General features: G+C 58.8%; 3 protein-coding genes and 2 long non-coding RNA genes across 31 annotated transcripts in view; 2 read left to right on the forward strand and 3 right to left on the reverse strand.

Annotated features, from left to right (window-relative positions):
- Positions 1 to 5460, forward strand: part of LOC118354682 (uncharacterized) — a 21686-nt gene extending 16226 nt beyond the window's left edge. For 18 of the 19 annotated variants that reach the window (XR_007410518.1, XR_007410521.1, XR_007410533.1 and 15 more), the window contains 4 exons: positions 859 to 1055; positions 1484 to 1721; positions 3992 to 4157; positions 4584 to 5460. This is a non-coding gene — a long non-coding RNA (uncharacterized LOC118354682). The remainder of the gene's footprint in view (positions 1 to 858; positions 1056 to 1483; positions 1722 to 3991; positions 4158 to 4583) is intronic. The other variant, XR_007410531.1, reaches the window with a different exon arrangement.
- ELMO3 (engulfment and cell motility 3) lies at positions 604 to 5377 on the reverse strand. Of its 5 annotated transcripts, none has more exons than XM_035715851.2 (20): positions 4895 to 5377; positions 4735 to 4775; positions 4552 to 4624; positions 4290 to 4340; positions 3970 to 4139; positions 3785 to 3884; positions 3530 to 3681; positions 3364 to 3442; positions 3175 to 3225; positions 2963 to 3085; positions 2736 to 2867; positions 2537 to 2638; positions 2325 to 2433; positions 2080 to 2216; positions 1820 to 1983; positions 1638 to 1705; positions 1399 to 1503; positions 1209 to 1291; positions 1026 to 1112; positions 604 to 939 (listed from the first exon to the last, which is right to left on the reverse strand). In XM_035715851.2, exons 1-20 carry the CDS (start codon positions 5375 to 5377, stop codon positions 727 to 729), a joined length of 2523 nt encoding a protein of 840 aa, XP_035571744.2. In that variant the 3' UTR covers positions 604 to 726. The 5 variants fall into 5 exon arrangements, with proteins under 5 accessions (XP_035571744.2, XP_025282211.2, XP_035571745.2 ...); XM_025426426.3 differs by having other exon boundaries at positions 1593 to 1705; XM_035715852.2 differs by lacking the exon at positions 2537 to 2638 and having other exon boundaries at positions 1593 to 1705.
- Positions 5365 to 13509, reverse strand: E2F4 (E2F transcription factor 4). Of its 2 annotated transcripts, XM_035715854.2 has the most exons (12): positions 13367 to 13509; positions 11990 to 12178; positions 11244 to 11834; positions 10709 to 10818; positions 10406 to 10567; positions 10034 to 10077; positions 9268 to 9329; positions 8748 to 9045; positions 8032 to 8241; positions 6658 to 6705; positions 6422 to 6466; positions 5365 to 6320 (listed from the first exon to the last, which is right to left on the reverse strand). In XM_035715854.2, exons 3-12 carry the CDS (start codon positions 11562 to 11564, stop codon positions 6205 to 6207), a joined length of 1416 nt encoding a protein of 471 aa, XP_035571747.1. In that variant the 5' UTR covers positions 11565 to 11834; positions 11990 to 12178; positions 13367 to 13509; the 3' UTR covers positions 5365 to 6204. The 2 variants fall into 2 exon arrangements, with proteins under 2 accessions (XP_035571747.1, XP_025282250.1); XM_025426465.3 differs by lacking the exons at positions 11990 to 12178; positions 13367 to 13509 and having other exon boundaries at positions 11244 to 11874.
- On the forward strand, positions 12823 to 18414 carry EXOC3L1 (exocyst complex component 3 like 1). 4 transcript variants are annotated; one of them, XM_025426418.3, is made up of 14 exons: positions 12823 to 13122; positions 13347 to 13440; positions 13668 to 13828; positions 13909 to 14128; positions 14676 to 15288; positions 15368 to 15485; positions 15618 to 15743; positions 15840 to 15940; positions 16145 to 16255; positions 17216 to 17345; positions 17475 to 17597; positions 17675 to 17830; positions 17922 to 18046; positions 18134 to 18414. In XM_025426418.3, exons 1-14 carry the CDS (start codon positions 12976 to 12978, stop codon positions 18321 to 18323), a joined length of 2415 nt encoding a protein of 804 aa, XP_025282203.1. In that variant the 5' UTR covers positions 12823 to 12975; the 3' UTR covers positions 18324 to 18414. The 4 variants fall into 4 exon arrangements, with proteins under 4 accessions (XP_025282203.1, XP_025282202.1, XP_025282204.1 ...); XM_025426417.3 differs by having other exon boundaries at positions 12826 to 13122; positions 13653 to 13828; XM_025426419.3 differs by having other exon boundaries at positions 13054 to 13122; positions 13378 to 13440; positions 13653 to 13828.
- LOC112646482 (uncharacterized) lies at positions 16907 to 18235 on the reverse strand. Its single transcript, XR_007410536.1, has 2 exons — positions 18116 to 18235; positions 16907 to 18020 (listed from the first exon to the last, which is right to left on the reverse strand). It is a non-coding gene; the product is annotated as an uncharacterized LOC112646482 (long non-coding RNA).
- Positions 18415 to 18621: the final 207 nt, after the last annotated feature.

Genomic DNA, 18621 nt, shown 5'->3' on the forward strand with positions numbered 1-18621 from the left:
ATACCCCCAGCCACTTTCGCCCCCAGGGGTCTTGCCTGTCGGTGGCCCCCACCATATCCATGCTCTGGCAGGAGATCTGAATCAGAACACAAGTCTTCCAGCCTCAGTTCTATCCTCCCACCACCTGGGGACACATTTGGATTCTTGAGTTTGCCATTCAGCACAAAACAGACCCAGCTTCATATCTGTCCCACAGGCCTCTCATCAAGAGGGCCTCCAAGTCTTGAAAAGGACTCCTGGCAGGGCCAAGCAGGACTGTCAAGAACCTTCTGGAAATTAGGCCCCTGTTAATGTGGCCCAGGAAGGCATGCACTTAGGGCAACACCTGCCACCCTGCCACTTGGCCCTCAGCTGGCTGGTGTGCAGACCATAGGCCATCCCTCTCTGCAGACCCAGCATGGAAGAAGGCTGAGGACTCCTCCTGTGGAAGGACAATAGGGCCAGCTTGTCTCCAGGCCCTCATTCAGAACACCAGCCCCTCAACTGCCACTGCCCGGGTTTGTGGCCCCAAGCAGTGACCTTGGCCTGATGCCCCAACTCATTTGCAAGCTCAGTTTGAAGGCAGGCTTGGCCCACAGTCTCAGAACTGGCTGGACACACACCCAAGAGTCAAGTGGACTTTATTTTTGCGGCAGCCTCTTGCTGGTCAGGGTGTCTGGGCTCCTCCACCCTCCGCCCTTCATGGTCCCCAATGCCAGCAGCTGTGGCCCACAGCCAATCTCACTGTCAGGGTTCCGTGATGCTGCAGTCGTAGCAAAAGTTGAAATTGGTGGGGGGTGGAGGGATGGGAGGTGGCTGTTCGGGAATGGGCACGTTCTCCAGCTCCAACAACCGCAGTTTGGTTTCCATTGTCAGCAGCTGTTCCAGGTCCAGCCGAGTCTGCTCGCTGCCCATGGGACTGCCTAGCAGGGCACTCAGCCCATCTGTCCACAGGTGGAACTGGGACGGGGCCAGCCCGTGAGGGCTTCCCATCTCTTTCCCTGGCCCGCCCGCCCAAACTGGCTCGGCCTGCCCCAGATACTCACCTCCCGTTTGGATGGGGCGATGAAGTTGAGGTATGCCTCCTCCTCCCCGTGGTCATAGCTGACTGAGAAGGCTAACTCATAGAGATCCTGGGGGAGCCAGGCAGTGGAGAGCACAGAGCGGGGATCAGGGCAGGTGTGGGTAGGAAGTAGGGGAAGGAGCCCCCCAGCCTCCACTGCACTCACCTTGTTCTGTTTCCCTGAGCCCTTCTCCCGGACATGGGGACAGTCTTTCCCTGTTAGCAGTGCCTTGATATCGGCCACAGGGACTGCAGGAAGAAGGCTGGGCTAACCTCTGGGACCCAGGCAGTCCCGGGACAGGTGTGGCCCGGAGAGGGCAAGTGGCTGACCCTGCCCCCTGCCCCGTCCTCCTTACGCTGCTCAGGCAGGCTCTCCAGGGTGGGCGGGCTGGCACCCTCCTCCACATCCCCATACTGCAGCACCTTGTGGTTGGGGGACAGGCAGCAGAACCACAGTTTGTCTGTGAGCAGAAAGGAAGAGGGAAGGAATGACAAGAGTGGCCTGACCCCAACCCAGCTGCTCTCTGGACCCCTCTGCCCACTCAACCACCCTGGCGCCTCCGGCTGCTGATCTTGCGGAAGAGTGTCCCCTCACAGAGGCGGAGCAAACGCTGCTGGCGGATCAGGCCCATGAGCTCTGGCTTCAGCTTCTCCCGTAGCTCCCTGGGCGGGGAGGAAGGTAAGGGGAAAGCTTGCTGACTGGGACTGACCTGGGGCAAGGCATCTGGGGCATGAAGGAAGGGGGGCCAGGACGGGGACCCACTCCCTCCAACTCACAGTATGGGAGGGGCCAGCGTGCCTTCCTGATGGAGCCGCTCTGTCTGCCTCAGCCGCAGCACCTCCCCATAGGGGAGTGCATTCACCTTGGTTCGGAAAAGCTCCAGGGAGCTGGGCTTCAGGGCCAGAGTGCGGGCCAGCTGCTCCCGCACCACTTGTATGACCTGGAGCCACCAAGTTCAGCTCAGGGCTGTGCTCTGGAACCCTACTCAGAACAGCCCCTGCCCTGGCTCAGGTCTCCTTGCTTCCACCCCATCCACCTTGTCAAAATCCTCTTGGGTGGCTCGCATCTCCTTCCAGGTCTTATTCAACAGCTGGATGCTCACACAGAAGAGCTCATGGAAACTCTGGTCTTGGCCAAAGAACATGGGTGAAAAGTCCTGGGCTGTTTCGGAGCCTGGAGCAGGGGGGCAGGAAGGGCTCAGGGAGAAAGTGTGTGCAGCCCCTGGCCCTCTCTGCCCTTCCGTCCCCCGTTCCCAGACACGCTGTGCCCAGTCCCACTCACAGGGCTCCCCAACGCGGAGCAGCTCACACAGCAGCACAGTTAGCTGGATGCTGCTCCGGGCAAAGGGGCACTCGTGCTTGTCCTCACGGCTGCTGTTCTCCAACACAAACTGGGGTGGTAGAAAAAGAGAATGGGACAGGGAGCACAGCCAAGGCCATGGGGACCCTGCTTAGGTGGGCATCCTGCTGTATCCCACCCACCCTGTTACTGACCCGGCTGTAGGCACTAGGTGCGTGTCTAGAGAAGTAGAGCATGTTGTCCAGGGCCAGCAGGCCAGGGGGCACGCGCTCTAAATCCTGCGCGGGGTTGCTGTTCTGGGGGAAGTGGGACAGGCAATAAGGGCCCCAGGCCTCTGGAACAACAGCAGCCCTGGGGTAAGGCAGGGGTAGGGAGCTAGGGAGGGTCGCTCACGGAAAAGCCCAGTTTTCGGAACTCGCGGGCACAGAGGGAACGGCGACGGTCGGCACTTAGCCCAGCACCCAGCGATTCCCCCTCCGACTCAAAGGCAGCCTGGCGGAGGGCCTGCAGCTGCTCCCGCTGTTCCTGGGGTGGTCATCATGGGATAAGGGGGTGTCAGAATCATAGATTCAAGGCTGTGCTCTAGCTACCCCAGCCTTGTGTACCCCAAAGGCACCCACTGGGCTGTAGGGGTCCAGTGGCGTCCGCATGCGTGGCTCCAGCAGCCCCAATGTAAGGGCCTGAAGTACATACAAATGGTGAGCCATCTCGTCACCCAGTGGTGTTGCGCTGTGGATGATATTCTGGAAAAGAACCAGTCCATAAGTGTGAGTGTAGGCTTCCGGGGGGGAGGAAAAGTGGGGAGGGGACTGCCTAGCCCAGTCCTTCCTACCTTATAGATGAACTGGCGGAGGTTTCTCTGCCACAGGTAGTCAAGCATGTGCTGAGATAGGTGGGAAGGGGGCTTAGGTGATTTAACCCCACCATGAACACCCATCCTGCGGTCCCAGGATGGAGCACAGTGACTGCCAGCTCCTGCCCCTGCCCCCTCCCCCATCCAGCCACCAGATACGACACTAACCTTACGTTCAGTGGGGCTGGCCCCCTGTAGCAAGGCTGTCAGCAATGCCATAGCCTTGGTCTGTAGCTGCTGGTTCATCCTGGGGCAAGAAGAGGGCTCAGCTGGCTATTCAGGGTCTGGCTCCACTCCCTTCATCGGTATTCTAACCCCACCTCTAGACACTTACACCTGTAGGTGCACCAGCAGCCTATCCAGTGGCACCTCACTCTTGACCAGCTGGCCCAGGGCAGGGCTGCTCAAGGTCACACTCTCTAGCAGCCTGAGGGCCAGAGGCTGCACAGATGCATCCATCAGGTTCATGTTCACATAGGACACCACCTGTAACAGGGATAGGGATTGTTACCATTTCACCACCATGGAAGGCCAGACCCTGACACCACCCCACTGCCCTCACCTGCTGCCCCTAGAAAAGCCAACCCACCTTCCTAATAAAGGGGATGCTGAGCGTCTCCCAGGACACCATGCCATGTTCCATGAGCTCCAAGAAGGCCCTCAGCGTGAGGGTCAGCACCTCCCCTAAGCTGGGGGCACATCTGGAGTTGAGCAGGGCCAGACCAGGATCCCTAGCCCCACCGTGTCCACCACCCACCACAGTCCTGTGCTCACTCATCCCCATCCTCGATGATAGTGCCTAGTCTCTGAAGCCCATCACGGCTGATGACCTCCTGGGCAAAGGTCACATCTGGGGCCAGCAAGACAAGGTGCTGCAGAGTTTCCCGACGCCTTTCACGACTCCCACTCTGCAGCCCACTCAACAGCCGCTCAGCCTCAAGGTCCTGGCAGGGGTAGGAGAGGTGAGGAGGCTGGGTGGAAGGAGCAGGAACTGGAGGTGTGGGGTCTCAGATGTCCACTAGATGGGGCCCTCCAGAGTGGGGCAAGGTGGCAGAGAAGGGCAGGGAGTGGGGTGGGGTCAGGAAGGGCATTACTGGGGCAGTGCTGAGGCACAGGATGCTGCCATTCTTGATCTCTGTGCGGTTCTGGAGAAGATGGAGAGAAAGGGAGAGAAGTCAAGAAGGGCTCTGAAGACTTGTTAATCGGGGTTGTTGGTGAGGGAGTCAGGAAAAGAAAGATCACATTCCAGTGGGATGAGTCTGAGCAATCAAGATCAGGTGGGTTGGAAGTGAGGGGTATCACACGGTGGGATAGGGGCCTGGAGGCGGGGCGTGTGGGGGGTGTGGGGAGACTCACGTTCTCAGTGATGTATCTCCTATGCCCATCAGCAAACTGCAAGGCATAGCGTTCCGAGTGACTCAAGCTCCACCTGCGAGGAGTGGGGAGCGGAGGCTCAGGTAGGTAGAGGGCGCCCCTCCTTCCTGCCTTCCCCTCCCCTCCCCTCCCTTCCCCTCCCCAGCTTGGCTGGCCTGCACTCACGCGTCGCACACCTCCTTCACAACGGCGGCCAGGGGCTTTGCCTGCAAGCGGAGAGGTCACTTGTGGGGCAGATGTGGGGAGGAACCTGGCGGTTCCGAGGGGAAGGGGGCGACCTGGTGGTGGGTGGTGGGATGAATGGAGGCCAGACAGGCCGAGTGACCTGGTCCAGTCGGATGAGCTGCGGGATGGCGTCAGGCTTCTGGACCGCGATCTTCACCACGTTCCGCGGGGGCGCCATGGTCCAGCCGGAGCAGGAGCGCCTGTAGTTTCCAGACCGTCCAACGTCCGGCCAAGGAAGCGCCTGGTCTGGTGCCTCCGAGAACGAGGGTGTCCCTCTGTCCAAGGCCTGGACCCGTGGCCCGCACTCACGGGTCAGGCTCCGGCTCCTGGACAGGGGCCGCGGCCTTCCCAAGGGAGCCGAGACTAGTTCCGGGTTGGAGTCCCGTGGGAAGGCGCCTGCCCTGCCCCGCCCCGGCAGCCCCGCCCCGCCCCTAGGTGCGCCAGGTGGGGGCGGGGAGGGCGGGATACCGCAACAGCCACACCTCCCTTTCCAACAAAGGTGACCCGCCCGGTCCCACCACCAATCCAGCAGAATTGCAGGGAGGGGCCCTGAAAGAACCAGATCAGAGATAGCCTTAGGCATGGTCTTTTATTCACTTGGATACTGTACAAATATTACAATTTTCTTTTGCTGCAAAAAGTATAAAAATAATCTTTATATAGGAATCCATTCGTTACTGCAAATCTTTCTAAATCTCTGCAAATGGCTCTAAATGAGGGTAAATGAATAAACAAGAAGGGAGGGTTGGTCTACAGGGCAGCAGGAGATTGGGCCAATCCTCAGGGGCTCACCTGCCCAGATTTCTAGCTAAAGACCTCTCTGTTCCTTCTGGTTGACAGCCATTCTCCTCCCCCCGCCCCCATAGGTACTCAGAGCTAAAGGTCCAGCAGATGAGGGGTACACAGGAGAGGTCTAGGGGAAGCTGCAGGGTCAGGGGTGGGGAGAAGGGAAGGAGGCTCGGAGTGGTGCTGGCAAGCATCTGGCTCCACCCTCAGCTTTCCTCCCCAGAGTGGGAGGCGTTGGCTGGAACAGGGCAGTGGGGCTGGACAAGCTGCCCTATGGGGATGATGGCAGGTCTTCAGATCTGTGCCACTGAGTGGCAGCCGAGCCTTGGCTCTGAGAGGGCTCGGAGAGGGCATGAGGTGGGGGAAAGCCCCAGAAAAGGAGAGGCAAACGCTCTGGCTCCATGGTGAAGGGGGCTGAGCCCCTTTCCCCTGCTTTCCTAGCACGGTACAGGTGCTCTACTCGTGCAGGAGTGGGAGTTTTGATCAGAACTGCAGTGAGGGAAGGCTGGGGAAGCCAGGAGTCTGTGGCTCTCAAGCCGTGTAGGGGTAGAGCAGGGGAGGTCCTCAGGCAGCCCCCAGGTCACACAGTCTGTGTCCCAGCCACACAGGGAATGTCCCTGTCAGTCAGAGGTTGAGAACAGGCACATCGAAGAGGTCACAGACACCTTCACTCTCGTCCAGGTTGTAGATGTAATCGTGGTCTCCGGGGGGTGGAGATAGGCGGAGGAGGGGGGCAAACACTGCAGAGAGCACCAGGCTGAGGCCCTGGGCCAAGCACAGCCCCCAGCAGTTGCCCAGCCCCCACTCCCACCCCCACCCTCCACCTTCCTGGGCCACCCACCTTCTGAGGACATCAGCTCCTCCAGCAGCTCTGAGCTCATGCATTCTGGAGGGAGGAAAAGCTGGGTTACATTTTGGCTCCTGGCTCTCCACCCACCAAAGCCCATGAAGAGGGCCCTCCACGCACCACCCCCCCATCAAGAACTTTTTGTCCAGGTACCAAACGCAATCACAGGGCCTCAGAAGTGCAAGAAAACAACCATGAGACCCTTACCCCACGGAAGAGTGCAGACCTACCTCTTGTGGGATCAAAGATTTCTGACAGCTCTTTGGGGAGTTCCAGAACTGAAAGACAAGAAAGCCATGCTGGAGGGCACAGAGATCCAGTCTGGTCCCATTCCAGCCCCCACCTTCCTCAGATCTACCACCCATCTTGGGGCTCCACACAGCTGGAGGTGGAGGGCATGCCCCAGGCCAAGCTGGCGTTGTCAGTCTCCCTGGCTAGATGTGAACTCCTGAGTACCCAGGGTACTAAAGGCTCATCGCAGGTGACTGATACGGCCCTTCTAACTCAGAAGTGCTGCAGAAAGGCAGCAGACCCCTCCCTTCACGGGCTCAGTAGGTATGCCCTGTCTGATGGCGGCTGCCCCACTCACTCCTGCCCTTGCTGAGCACCTGCTCAATGCTAGGCTCAGCGACCACACCCGGGACCAGGTCATCTGGCAAAGCAGGCAGACATTCGATAGGCGCTGGTGCTACAGGGTGACAAGTCTGCTACAAAGGTCTGACTGGAGGACACACGTGTGGAGCAGGGGAAAATTAAACTAGCAGAGTGCTGGTGCACGAGGACTGCACATACCAGGTGAGGGGGCTCTGCTCTTACCCACCAGCCCTTAAGAAGCTGTTGGAGGTACTCTGTAAACTCAGAAATGGCACACACAACCTGTGTTTCAGACAACCCTATCAGTCAGGGTAGAGCGGAAGATGCCGAAGAATTCAGGACAGAGGTAGCCAGTAATGACCCTGAGTATGAGGACATGAAGGCAGCGATGGGAGATGTCTGAGACAAAACTCAGTTAATGCAAAGCGAAGAGGAGATGGAAGCAGAATGATGTGCAGGTGTCAGGCCTGAGGGACCAGGGCCAATAGTAGGGTACACACTGACAGAGAAAAGCTAGTTTCAGTTAAGGACCCAGTGAAGGTGAGAGAGGGAACACAGAGGACAGTGTCAGTGAGAAGAGACTGGTGCTTGTGGGCTGAGGAGAACGAGTCCTAGAAGCGAATACCCAAATCGCAGGATAAAAAGAAGACTCAAGGCAAATGACATCACGTCCCCTGGGAAGACACTGCCCCCACTTTTGAAGCCTGAGTGCCTTCCCACACCCCATCCCCAGGACAGCTATTATGCCTTCCTGACACCTGAGTGCCCGGGGAGGGAGTGGGGAGGTAGGGCGGTGGGGGTGGAGGCAAGGCTTGAGAGGGGCCTGGGAGTTCTGTGGAGCCCAGGCTCCTCACTCAGACTGGCAGAGCTCTGGGGTCAAAACAAGGTTTGATGTGGGGGCTGGCCAGCTCTGGCTGAGGAGACAGGAGAGCTAGGTTCCAGCCCCAGCTGTTTCTGACCTAGAAGTGGCTGCGGCCAGATTCCCTGCCCCTCAGGGAACATGCACTCACCTCCTGTGGGGTCTGCCTTGATGGGCTCAAAGGAGGTAGAAGGGTTGGGTCCGGATGAGCTGCTGTTGCTGCTGCTGCTGCTGCTGCTGCTGCTGCTGCTGTCTAGTAGGGCAGAGGACTGCAGCGGCCGAGTGTCCAGGGCTGCCAGGCCCGGTGGGAGGGAGCCAAGCTCACCACCGTCCTTGCTGTCCGTTCCAGGGCCACCACTCACTGCAACCAGATCCCCTGAACCCAGTCACTTGGGAGCAGGAAGTGGGATACTGAAGTTTTGTGCTAGAACCCACAGTAGGGGTGACAAGAGTCCCGGTTCCCAGGCCCAAGGAGAGATAAGCACTGCCAGTCCCCCCGACCCTGCCCCTGGCCAGCGCCCTGCAGAGGTAATGCAGAAATGAGCCACCAAAGGAGACAGGAGCATGAGGCCTGCAGGATAGAGACTCATGAATGACATGACTCCTGTGACCACACTTCAAGGGGGGCTGAATGGAGACACAAGTGGACTTGGGGAAAACTGTTACCACTAATATCCCTTCACACCATCAGAGCCTATTAGAAAGGGCTCATTTATGACCACAGCAAGGGGAGGCCAGCTGGAGGTTAGGAAAAGGACATCCTCCCCAAGGTCTCTTCCAACTCTGAGCACGCATTCCACAACACAGAGGTATTGCCTTCCGGGCCCCAGAAATCATTCTATCACCAGCTGCCTGTTATTACCTCACCTGCGATCTCAGCTGCTGGACCGGGCACCCCCTGGGCTTCAGTGATGCCAGTGACAGGGGTGGGGGTGGTCAGCTGGGGACTGCTTGGGCGTGAGGTGTCATGGGGCTGAGCCAGGGTAGGCTTGGGCAGAGGTGGAGGGGTAGAGACAGCAGGTGGGCTCTGGAGCAGATCTTCTGGTGGTGGCACAGGCACTGCCACAGGCGGTGAGCTCCATGCCTCCTTGTTTACCAGCAGCACTTCAATAGGGCCACTCACACTCTTCAGGTGAATCTGGTATTTCTTCTGTCCATTGAGGCCCTGGAGGTGGGGGGTAAGGGACAGGCGGAATGAGAAGCAGGCTTGGCTCCTGCCAGCCTAACCCTGGGCCGGGGCCAGTGTCCTCTCCCACCCTAGGCTGCCCGTTCTTCTAGATAAACCCCAAGTCCAGGCCACCCCCTACCTGCCCCACCCGGGACTTATCGGGCTCCACAGCCAGCACCCGCCCTCAATCAACCCCGCCTGCTTGGGCTGAGCACCCACCTCTGGGATGGGCACCTCGAGGCTGGTTCCCGATGGGGCCCGGATGGCCAAGAGGGTATCTCCTAGAATGACAAGGAAGAGGAGTCAGGGCCCATGGGCTCAATCTAATCTGAGAATAGGGGTACCTATTCCTTTGAGCAAGGGAGGAAATCATGGTCTCTTAGGATAGTAAGCCTCACCCGACCCCCACCACAGTGGCTGAGGCAGAAAACTAAAGCTTTTCTCTTCCCAAGAGCCCAAGGGTTAGTAACCAGAAAATCTGGGCTCAAACGTGTGGACTGAAGGATTGCTGGCCATAGGCATCTCACTCCTTGATTGATGGGGCTGGTCCCTAGAAGATGTTCTGGCCAAGGCCAATGTTCCTTTTCCAAACTAGTTTAGGGGATGCAGGATGAAGAAGGAGCAGTTCCTGTATTTGTAATGCAAATAACTGATAGATTGCAAGGGAACATCATGCATATGCGTACGCACATGCTCTGTCCCCCTTATGCCTCTGTCATGTCCGAGAAGCCAAGCCCAGGGAACAGTGCAGATGGGGACTGACCTAGGGACCCAGCCCAGAACTCTTGTACCCTTTCAATATGGTTTGTCTTCATGGAGTCCTGGTGACCCTCAAACCCAGGACTTACCCTGCCTGGTTCCTCTTTGGGCAAGCCTATGGAACCCTCTTAAGAGACTAAACTCTCCTTGGGCACTGAGCCCACTGCTCAAGGCTGTGGCTCAGCCCAGCCCCACCCCCATGTCCCCCTACCCAGGCTCTGCTCACCAGCAAAGCATCTGCAGATGTCCTCATGAGTCACGTAGGCCAAGGTGTGGGGGTTAAGGAGAACGGCTGATGCCCTGCCTATGGTGACAAATGGCAGACCACAGAGAAAACCCAGCTCTTTAGCAGAGATCTGACATGAAAGCTCTCAGACAAAGTCCTGGGACCTGGGGTCTACATAGGGAAGAATCACAGACCACGGTTGGTTGGGGAGGGGCTTTGAGTTTGAGGAGGGAGGCCAAGGCAGGGACCTGCCCAGGAGTTGCAGGATCATCCTCCCAAGAGGGACAGTGCCTAGGGCACCACAGAGCAAACCCAGCTGGACTAGAGGGCCCCTTGCCCACTCCCCGGGAGCAGGGACCGCCAGGAGGATATCAGCTGTTCTGCACGTCCTCTGTGACATTCCGGATGCTCTGCTGCACCCACACCTTGTGCTTGTCCAGTTCTTGCTCCCGCTGCTGCAGCTCCTCGATTTCAGCCTTGAGCTCAATCAGCTTGTCCGCAATCTCCCGGGTGTTGCAGCCAGGCCCCACACCCCTGAGCCCAGAGAGTGGGGCTGAGAGGAGCTGCCAGGAACTCTGGGTCCCGTGGCCCCTGCTCTCTCCTGTGTCCTCCTCCCCACACCCCTGCCACTTCTGGGTGGGAGACGCCATTGCTCTCCCGGGTGCCCCCACTCACTTCCACTGGATGCTATTCTTGGATTTTTTCTCGATCAGCCCGATACCTTCCAGGACGTTGGTAATGTCGTAAATCCGCCGCTTCTGGCGCACAGCAAGGGTGTCAGCTGCCTGGCAGACAGAACAGAGTGCAGGATACTCAGGCCCACTCTCAGGTGTTCCCCCAGCTACCTTGAGACCTAGTCTGGAAGGGTTCTGGAAAAGGGGTGGCCCGAGTCCCAATCCCCCTCCCAGGCACTGCAGCAGCTCGGGACCGCGGGGCAGAGGAGGCCCGGCACCGTCTGAACTGATGTCCCCACACCAGCCGAGGAGGGCCACGAGGACCACCGCCTGCAGCCCAGAGCCTGGCACAGAGCGGACGCCCAATGGCCCCGGCTGAATGAATGAAACCGCTCCTGGCCTCCCGCCTGTGAGAAAGCACACGGATGGCGCTTTGCCCTCCGAGGGCTCAGCGGGGCCGCCCCAGGGGTTCCCACTACCGGTCCGGGCCTGCCTGGTCCACCATCCTCCCGGGCGCCCCTTAGCCCAGGCCGCACCAGCTTGAGGTCAAGCACGCCGTCCTTGGCCTCCTGCAGAAGCGACACGAACTTGGTGGTGAGAAGTCCCAAGCTCTTCTCGTGCCGGCTTGGGGTGCCCGGGGGCGGCGGCGCCTGCGGCCCGGCCTCCGCCATCGCTCCCGCCCGCCGCCTCCCCTCAGCCAGGCCAGGCCAGGCCGGCGCCGCCGCCACTTCCGCTTCCGTTCCTGGCCACCCGGCCGCCGGCGCCAGCGCCGCTGTTTCCGCTTCCGCTCCGCGCCCTCCCAGGGAACCCGGCGCAATTCCTCTCTGCGGACACGGCAGCAAAACTTCGGGGACCATCAGCAAATGTCCAACCGCCGAAGAGGACGAAGACAATCCGGGGATCCCGGGAGAGGGGACAGGGTCCAGGGGCAGGTGGAGGAAGTCAGGGGGGCAGCCCCGGCAGTAGAGAAGGGAAAGCCGCTAGAACCTTCCAGGCATACCCAGCCTGTCCCCTTTGCGGAAGAGGAGACCACGCTGCTTGATGACCGCAATGTGTTTCCCCCAACCTGCTCCTGGAAGCTGTCCCAGTGTCTTGGTTTAACTGACCCCATTGCTGTCCTTCAGTTCCTGCCAAACAGCCAGCATTGGGTACAGCGGGCCCACTTGTGTCCACTCCCATTCCCCTTCCCTGATCCCAGCCTCATCTTTCTCTCGTCCCCACCCTGCAGTACCCAGAGACCATGGAATTGTAACCATCTTCCCACCAATGCAAACATGCTTACCTATGCGCACATGTCAGTAAAGCACTTAGAGCAGTTCCTGGCAGGTAGAAAGGGTTAGGTGTGGCTAGTACCGTTTTGTTATGTTTGATACCATCAATATTTATTATCATTTACTTTAGGTCAGGATCTCTGGGAAGCCGACTTTGAGACAGGAATCTGTCTGCAGGGAAGTTTATTGAGGATCCACATCTGTAAGGGAGTAAGACACGCAAAATTGAGGAGAAAGGTGAATTAAACTGTGATGCAGTTACAATAGAGGTCTCAGGCCATCCTGTTAGGAGCCCTGAAACCGAGGTGGGGCCCTTCCAAGGTGGTCCATGTCCAGACAAGGTTATCAGGCCTTTGTGCCCTGACTTTGAGTGAGAGACTCAGCTGTGACATCTTAGCAACCTACGTTCCGGACAGCTAGGGGAAGAAGTGGCGTGGTCCCGCAGGGTGGATTTGGGTGGTAACCAGCATCCACTATATTATTACTACCTGGTGGTCCTCTCCATGGCCCCCTGTAACTCTCAAGACAAACACAGCTTTCAGAGCCCTCCTACCCCTCTCTTACCATCACCCACCACACACCTTCCTCACAACAGCCTCTCAGTTCTCTGCAGGGGTGCCTACCCTCCCTCTGAGGAGCCATCAACACAGTTTTCCTACTGCGATGTTGTCTGCACCCATATTTGCACACACTGCTCTCTACCCCAAATTAGGGCCTTCTAGTTCACATGAGTCTGTGTCCTGAGCACAGGACGTAAGAGGTCCTGGATGGGTTGGGCAGGACTCCTACACCCCCTCCCCCCAAGGAAGTGGCGCCCAGCCCTCCCCACCCCATCCCACAATGCAGATGCACTTTCCTGTTGGGAATAAAGGGCCAGAGACTCAGCTTCCTTCCTTTCTGGGCATTTGGCCTTGGGGAAGGAGGGGCCTTCGAAGGAGGAGGGTGCTCCTGGGCAGGGGAGGTGGTACAGAGGCTTCCTTGGGGAGGATTCTGCTGCATGCTGGGGTGTAGGCTGGAGCCACCCAGGCCTCGTGAGCCAGTGAAGAGAATACCCTGCTTTGCCCTGAGGACTGGGGGAGAGGGCCATCCTCAAGGCCAAAGAGTGTTTTCAAAGGAGAAGGAACTGGATGCCTGGTCAAGCCTGGTGAGTTCCATACTAAACCATCCTCTGCAGTTCAGAGCTGGAGCTGGGGCCAGCAGGGGCTTGAGTCTGCTCTGCCTCACTTGGCATCTGCAGGGGCAAAACTGAGAAACCCAGTCCTCCCGTTTCCTGAGGGGGCTGGGCAAGAAACCCCCTCCTCCTTCTCAGAGGGGCCTAGACCGAGGCTGCAGCTCACAGGAGCACCCATTCTGCCCACTCTAACCCAGGCTCTTGCCCCGACTCCTACCTCATCTCCAGCTCCTCCAAGGACTGCCATGGACTCAGCAACCAAGGATGAAATGCAGCCCTCAATTCCTCCCGGTAGGAGCCCTTCCGGGTGGACTAGGGGAGGGATGGTGGCCAAAAAGATGGCATTGGTGGGGTTGGGTCCTCCTTGCCAGGTCTGGCCGGTGCTCTATAGGGCAGCAAGAGGAATGGGTCAGACTGCCCTAGGGGGACAGGCTAGGAAGTAGGAAGGGGAACAGGTTTGGGCCACTTCCCATCGGCCTTGCCCAACTGACGAGGCTGCCCAGGCTCTTCCTGCCCAGGGCCTGAGTGGCCAGAGCAGGAGAGGGCGGAGCAGCTGGCCCGAGGAGCAGCACTCAAATGGGCCTCGGGCATCTTCTACCGGCCGGAACAGCTGGCTAGACTGAGCCAGTACCGCAGCCGTGAGGTTCAGCGTACCTGCTCCTTGGAAGCGCGCATCAAGGTGGGCATTGGTCAAGGGAAAGGAGAGCTGGGGGTGGGCTGCCGGCCTGGCCAGGCCTCACAGGCTGCCTCCCTCCTTAGTCGGTGGTGCAGTCCTACCTGGAGGGCGTGAAGATTGGTGTGTGGCAGCTGGCCCAGGCTTCTGAGGCCTTGCAGGCAGCCCGTGAGGCCCTTGGCCAGGCCCATGGGTTGCTTCAGGATCTGGCAGAGACCACACAGACCCTAAAACCGCTGCGGGAACAGGTTGCACAGCACAAGCAACTGCAGGTCCTGTCTCAGCTGCTGCCCCGGCTGTGGGCAGGTGAGTGTGCAGGGGCCCTGGGCCTCAGCCCCTCAACAGTCAGTCAGTACATGCCCATTACTGACCAAAGGGCGTCACCCTTAGATGGGAGGGACACCCCAGGGACCTCCCAGAGAGTGACTCAGGTTTCTGATGGCAGAGGAATCTGGATACAAATCAGCTCATGCTGGGATTGTCAAGCATGCGTTGTAGGACTCAGGGCTGAGACCCAGTCAAGTGGCTCTGACCGCCCTGGTTGCAAAGTTATTGAAATGATTCCTTAATAGGATGGGTAAATAGCCACTAGCAAGGGTCCACGAGTTCTTCCCTGCCTTGCCTCCAGGATCCCTGACTTCCTCTTGCTCCATCAACTCAAGAATTTATATCTGGCCCAGTAGGCCTCTGGGCCCTTCTCTGGGTCCTTTCAGATTGGTCAGTGCTCTGCTGTCCTGGTTATTATGCATTTTACACATCACTCCAGCCCTAGGGGCCTCAGTATCCATGGCTGTGCCCATTGCACAGGTGGGAAGTTTGAAACTTAGGGCTGTTTCATCTTCTCCCTTCCTAGTGCCAGCAGCAGTGGCCCACACACGGACCCTGATTGATGCCCAGCAGCTCTTGGAGGCATATGCGTGCCTTCGGGAGCTGGAGCAGCTACAAGAGGAGACGTGGGCACCTCTGGGGGGCCTGGAGCTGCCAGTCTTTGAGGCGCTGGGCCCTCTGGCTGAGGCTCTTGGCCAGGCTGTGGAGGTGGCTGCGGGGGCCGCAGGGCAGCTGGCACGGGAGGACCCAGCCCTGCTGGTGGCTGCTGTGCGCATAGCGGAAGTCGATGCCGGGTACACACCCTCCCTGGAGCTGACCCCCAGGGACTGGCGGCAGCGTTGTCTGCAGGCATTACAGGAGGGCCTGGAGAGAACCCACTTTGGGACACCTCTTCTGCTCGAGCCCGGGGCCCTGAAGGGGTGGCTGGAGGCTCTGCGGGTGGCTTTACCAGCCGAGTTGGCCACAGCTGAAGCACTAGTAGCACCCTGCTGCCCACCACACTACAAGGTGGTTCAGCTGTGGACGCACACCCTGCACCATGGACTGCGCCGCTGTCTGCAGCAGCTCCTGGAAGGGCCTGAGCTAGGTGCTTCTGACGCCTTCACCTTGCTGCATTGGGCACTGCATGTGTACCAGGGGTCAGTACCCTTGGGGCAACAGGAAGTGGGTGGATCAGAGGCTGGAGGCACAGAGTGAAACCGGGCTACCCATCTGCAGGCCCGAAATGATGGGGAGCCTCGAGTTGGGGCCTGAGGCTGACGTGTCTCAGCTGGAGCCCCTCCTGACCCTGGAGAACATTGAACAGCTAGAGGCAACATTTGTGGCCCAAATCCAGGTGAGTAGTTGGGCCCCGGGTATGAGAAACTCTTCCACCAGCTGTGGGCCTGTATCTAGAGTCGTATGTCTACCTGTCTCTAGTAGTATCAGTGCCCTGCTACATCCTGCTGCCTTCTGCCCCTTTCCCCAGGCAAATGTGGCCCAGTGGCTGCAGAACGCACTGGATGGGGAGGTAGCTGAGTGGAACAGAGAGCAGGAACCTGGCACCGACTCATCTGGTTTCTACCACTCACCTATGCCGGCCATAGTGCTACAGGTGGGTGGGAAGAGGCCAGGCAGGTGGCAAGCTCCCATAGGGGAAAGGGAGAACAGGACTAGGACCCTGCTGATTGCCACCCATTTCTGCCTGTAGATCCTAGAAGAGAACATTCGCGTGACCAGCCTGGTCAGTGAGTCACTGCAGCAACGGATGCATGCCATGGCATTATCAGAGCTGGGCACATTCCTGAGGAGGTCTGCCAAGGCGTCGACCCACATCTGACCCCTAGTCCTGCTCCTGGGGAAGCCCAAAGGGGTTCTGAGTGAATAAGGCACACCAGTGGGAAAGGGCTCCTTCAAAACAGCGTCTTGGGTTTCTTGAAGGTGGGGCTGGAGGTTGGACTCAGATTGTGGGGGTGCCAGAGTGACAGGTACAGGAACCACCTCTGCTTTTTGCAGTTTTAGTGATGCTCTGATCCGATTCTCCCGAGACCACGTGAGGGGGGAAGCAATGGCCCCTCATTATGTGCCCTACCTACTGGCCACCCTCAACCACCAGTCAGCACTCAGGTACCAGAAGCCACCCTCCCAGAACCCCTTACTGAACCCCAATTAGATATGGACCCAGTCCACACAAAGGTCATCAGATATTTTGGACTCAAGGATGCCTGGGTGGCTCAGCGGTTGAGCGTCTACCTTTGGCTTGGGGCGTGATCCCGGAGTCCTGGGATCGAGTCCCCCATCGGGCTTCCTACCTGGGGCCTGCTTCTCCCTCTGCCTGTGTCTCTGCCTCTCTCTCTCTCTCTCTCGCTCTGTCTCTCATTAATAAATAAAATCTTTAAATAAATAAATAAATAAAATCTTAAAAAAAAAAAAAAGAAATTTTGGAGTCACATAGCCCTGGCAGTCCAATCTTAGTTCTACTAATTGCTAATTGTGTGACCTTGGATGGGTTACCTAATCTCTGAATCTCGTTTTTCTCATCAGCACTATGTGGGTAATAATGGTAGATTCTGAGAATCATATAACAAATGTGAAGTACCTATCACAGTGCCTGCCTGACACATTGTATCAATTATTCGTTTATTCAGCACATACTTATCAAGGCCCTACTCTGTGCCTGGTAATGTCTGAGGTTACAGTTGTAAACAACAGAAAAAAAAATTCCCTTCTTCTTTGGTCTTATGTTCTATGTGGTGAGGGCAGAGAGAACAAACAAGCTAATGATGAGTTTTATTCCCTCCTGATTGAGATTAAACTCTTTCTTTACCCAAACGGAGAACAAAAGATACGACTTGCTCGAAGTCACATTTTGAATTTGAAGCAGGTCTGGTTGGGTTCCTGCTAGCTGTCTGAGCCCACCACTCCCGTCCTTAATCCAAGCCCCAGATCTTCAGAAGGGTTGAGAGCCCCCCCTTGCCCCATCTCGCCACACACTTGCACCACCAGGTGGCGTCAGAGTGGCTACACAACAGAGGGCCGCGAGGGCCTTGGCCTTGGTCCTGAAGCCTTAACTTTCGGTCTGTCCAGCTCCTCAGTGTCAGTCCTGCAGCCCGACGGGGTGGCTTCAGGAGCTTTGGCTCCGGTGGAGGCAGCGCTGGACGAGTTGCAGAGAAGGGTCTGCCGCCTGGTGTTGGAGGCGCTGCTGGCCGAGCTCCAGGTAAGGCTTCAGGTGGGGATGGGGGTGGGAGGAAGAGATTCAGCATACACGTGTGTATGAATGCTAGGTCTGGAGGAATGCTAGGTCTGGTTGTTCCTCCAGCCCTGTTTCTGCTCCCCCATCCCGCAGCCCCTGTTCACGGCTCTGCCCTCACGCCGGTGGCTTTCGAGCCCAGAGCTGCTGGACGACGTGTGCAAGAGGACGGAGCGCTTCTGCCAGGATTTCAGGCGCGTGCGGAATCCTGCGGTCCAGGTGCGTCGAAGGGGAAGACTGTGGAGTAGGGAAGCGCCCACGGAAAAGGCATGCTGGACCCACTGCGCTCTCCGCAGCTGCTCCTGGCCGAGGCGGAACGTACGGTGGTACTGCAGTACCTGCGCGCGCTGATGCAGGGCCGCCTGGTGTGCCGAGGCGCGGACGAGAGGACCCGGGCGGCCGAGCGCCTGCAGCACGACGCGGCCCAGCTTCGGGAGCTCTTCCTCGGCTTGGTGAGAGTCCGTTAGGGGAGCAGCTGGGCGGGAGTCTCAGTGGTTGGGCGGGGGCCGAAGGGGGACTCGAGACCTACTCCGCGGTGCTCAGGGCCTGGAGGAGAGTGTTCAGTGCGCGCCCGTGCTCCTCGCTCTTCGGGACCTGCTGAACCTCCGCGACCCCATGCTACTTGGCCTCGAGGTGGCAGGCCTGCGACAAAAATTTCCTGACGTGAGGTGTGAAGACTGGGGGGGGGGATGGAGCGGGGGCGGGCTTGGGAGGAGTGGGGCGGAGGTGACACACACCCCTGTGGCGCCCCCTAGCGAGGATCACGTCTCTGCCCTCTTGGACCTGCGCGGGGACGTGTCCCGAGAGCAGCGCCTGGCCGCACTCAGCTCCCTGCAGGCCGGCCCACAGCCCTCGCCCCCCGCGGGTCGCCGCGCACTCTTCAGCCTCGTGCCGGCACCTACGCCTACGCTGTCCTCCTGCCTTCCCTCGGGGCCCTGTGCCTGACCCCGGGCTGCCCCCGAACACAGGGACGGCCCCCAGAGCCTGAATTGTGTCCTGGGGAAGGGCGGATGAAATAAAAATGCGATGACTAGGGGGTCCACGCTCAGCGAAACGCCTAAGGTACCCTGGCTCCGGCCCTGATGTGTGCGCGGCGCCTCCCGTATCCTGGCGTCGGCCGGTGTGGACGCGGCTCCCAAGTACCGAGCTTCCGCCCCCACAGGCGGACTACAGCCCCCCTGTCCGCGCCAGGGCACTGTGTGGAGGCCCTGACCGCGAGGCCCCCGGGCACCCGGCGCACGGG

Source organism: Canis lupus, chromosome 5, assembly GCF_003254725.2.
Source record: "Canis lupus dingo isolate Sandy chromosome 5, ASM325472v2, whole genome shotgun sequence".
Lineage (NCBI taxonomy): Eukaryota > Metazoa > Chordata > Mammalia > Carnivora > Canidae > Canis > Canis lupus.

Excerpts from the sequence above, each read along its gene's own strand:
- ELMO3 (XM_025426426.3), bottom strand. The coding sequence starts at position 5,377 with ATGCCTAAGGCTATCTCTGATCTGGTTCTTTCAGGGCCCCTCCCTGCA. Across the intron at positions 2,217-2,324 it reads GCTCCGCGTTGGGGAGCCCT|GCTCCGAAACAGCCCAGGAC; the intron begins GTGAGTGGGACT and ends CCCCTGCTCCAG. Across the intron at positions 1,292-1,398 it reads GGAGAGCCTGCCTGAGCAGC|TCCCTGTGGCCGATATCAAG; the intron begins GTAAGGAGGACG and ends TTCTTCCTGCAG.
- EXOC3L1 (XM_025426417.3), top strand. The coding sequence starts at position 12,976 with ATGCTGGGGTGTAGGCTGGAGCCACCCAGGCCTCGTGAGCCAGTGAAG. Across the intron at positions 15,486-15,617 it reads CATTTGTGGCCCAAATCCAG|GCAAATGTGGCCCAGTGGCT; the intron begins GTGAGTAGTTGG and ends CCCTTTCCCCAG. Across the intron at positions 18,047-18,133 it reads CAAAAATTTCCTGACGTGAG|CGAGGATCACGTCTCTGCCC; the intron begins GTGTGAAGACTG and ends GGCGCCCCCTAG.
- E2F4 (XM_035715854.2), bottom strand. The coding sequence starts at position 11,564 with ATGGTCCCCGAAGTTTTGCTGCCGTGTCCGCAGAGAGGAATTGCGCCG. Across the intron at positions 10,568-10,708 it reads AAGAATAGCATCCAGTGGAA|GGGTGTGGGGCCTGGCTGCA; the intron begins GTGAGTGGGGGC and ends CTCTGGGCTCAG. Across the intron at positions 10,078-10,405 it reads GAGGACGTGCAGAACAGCTG|CTTGGCCTACGTGACTCATG; the intron begins ATATCCTCCTGG and ends TAACCCCCACAC.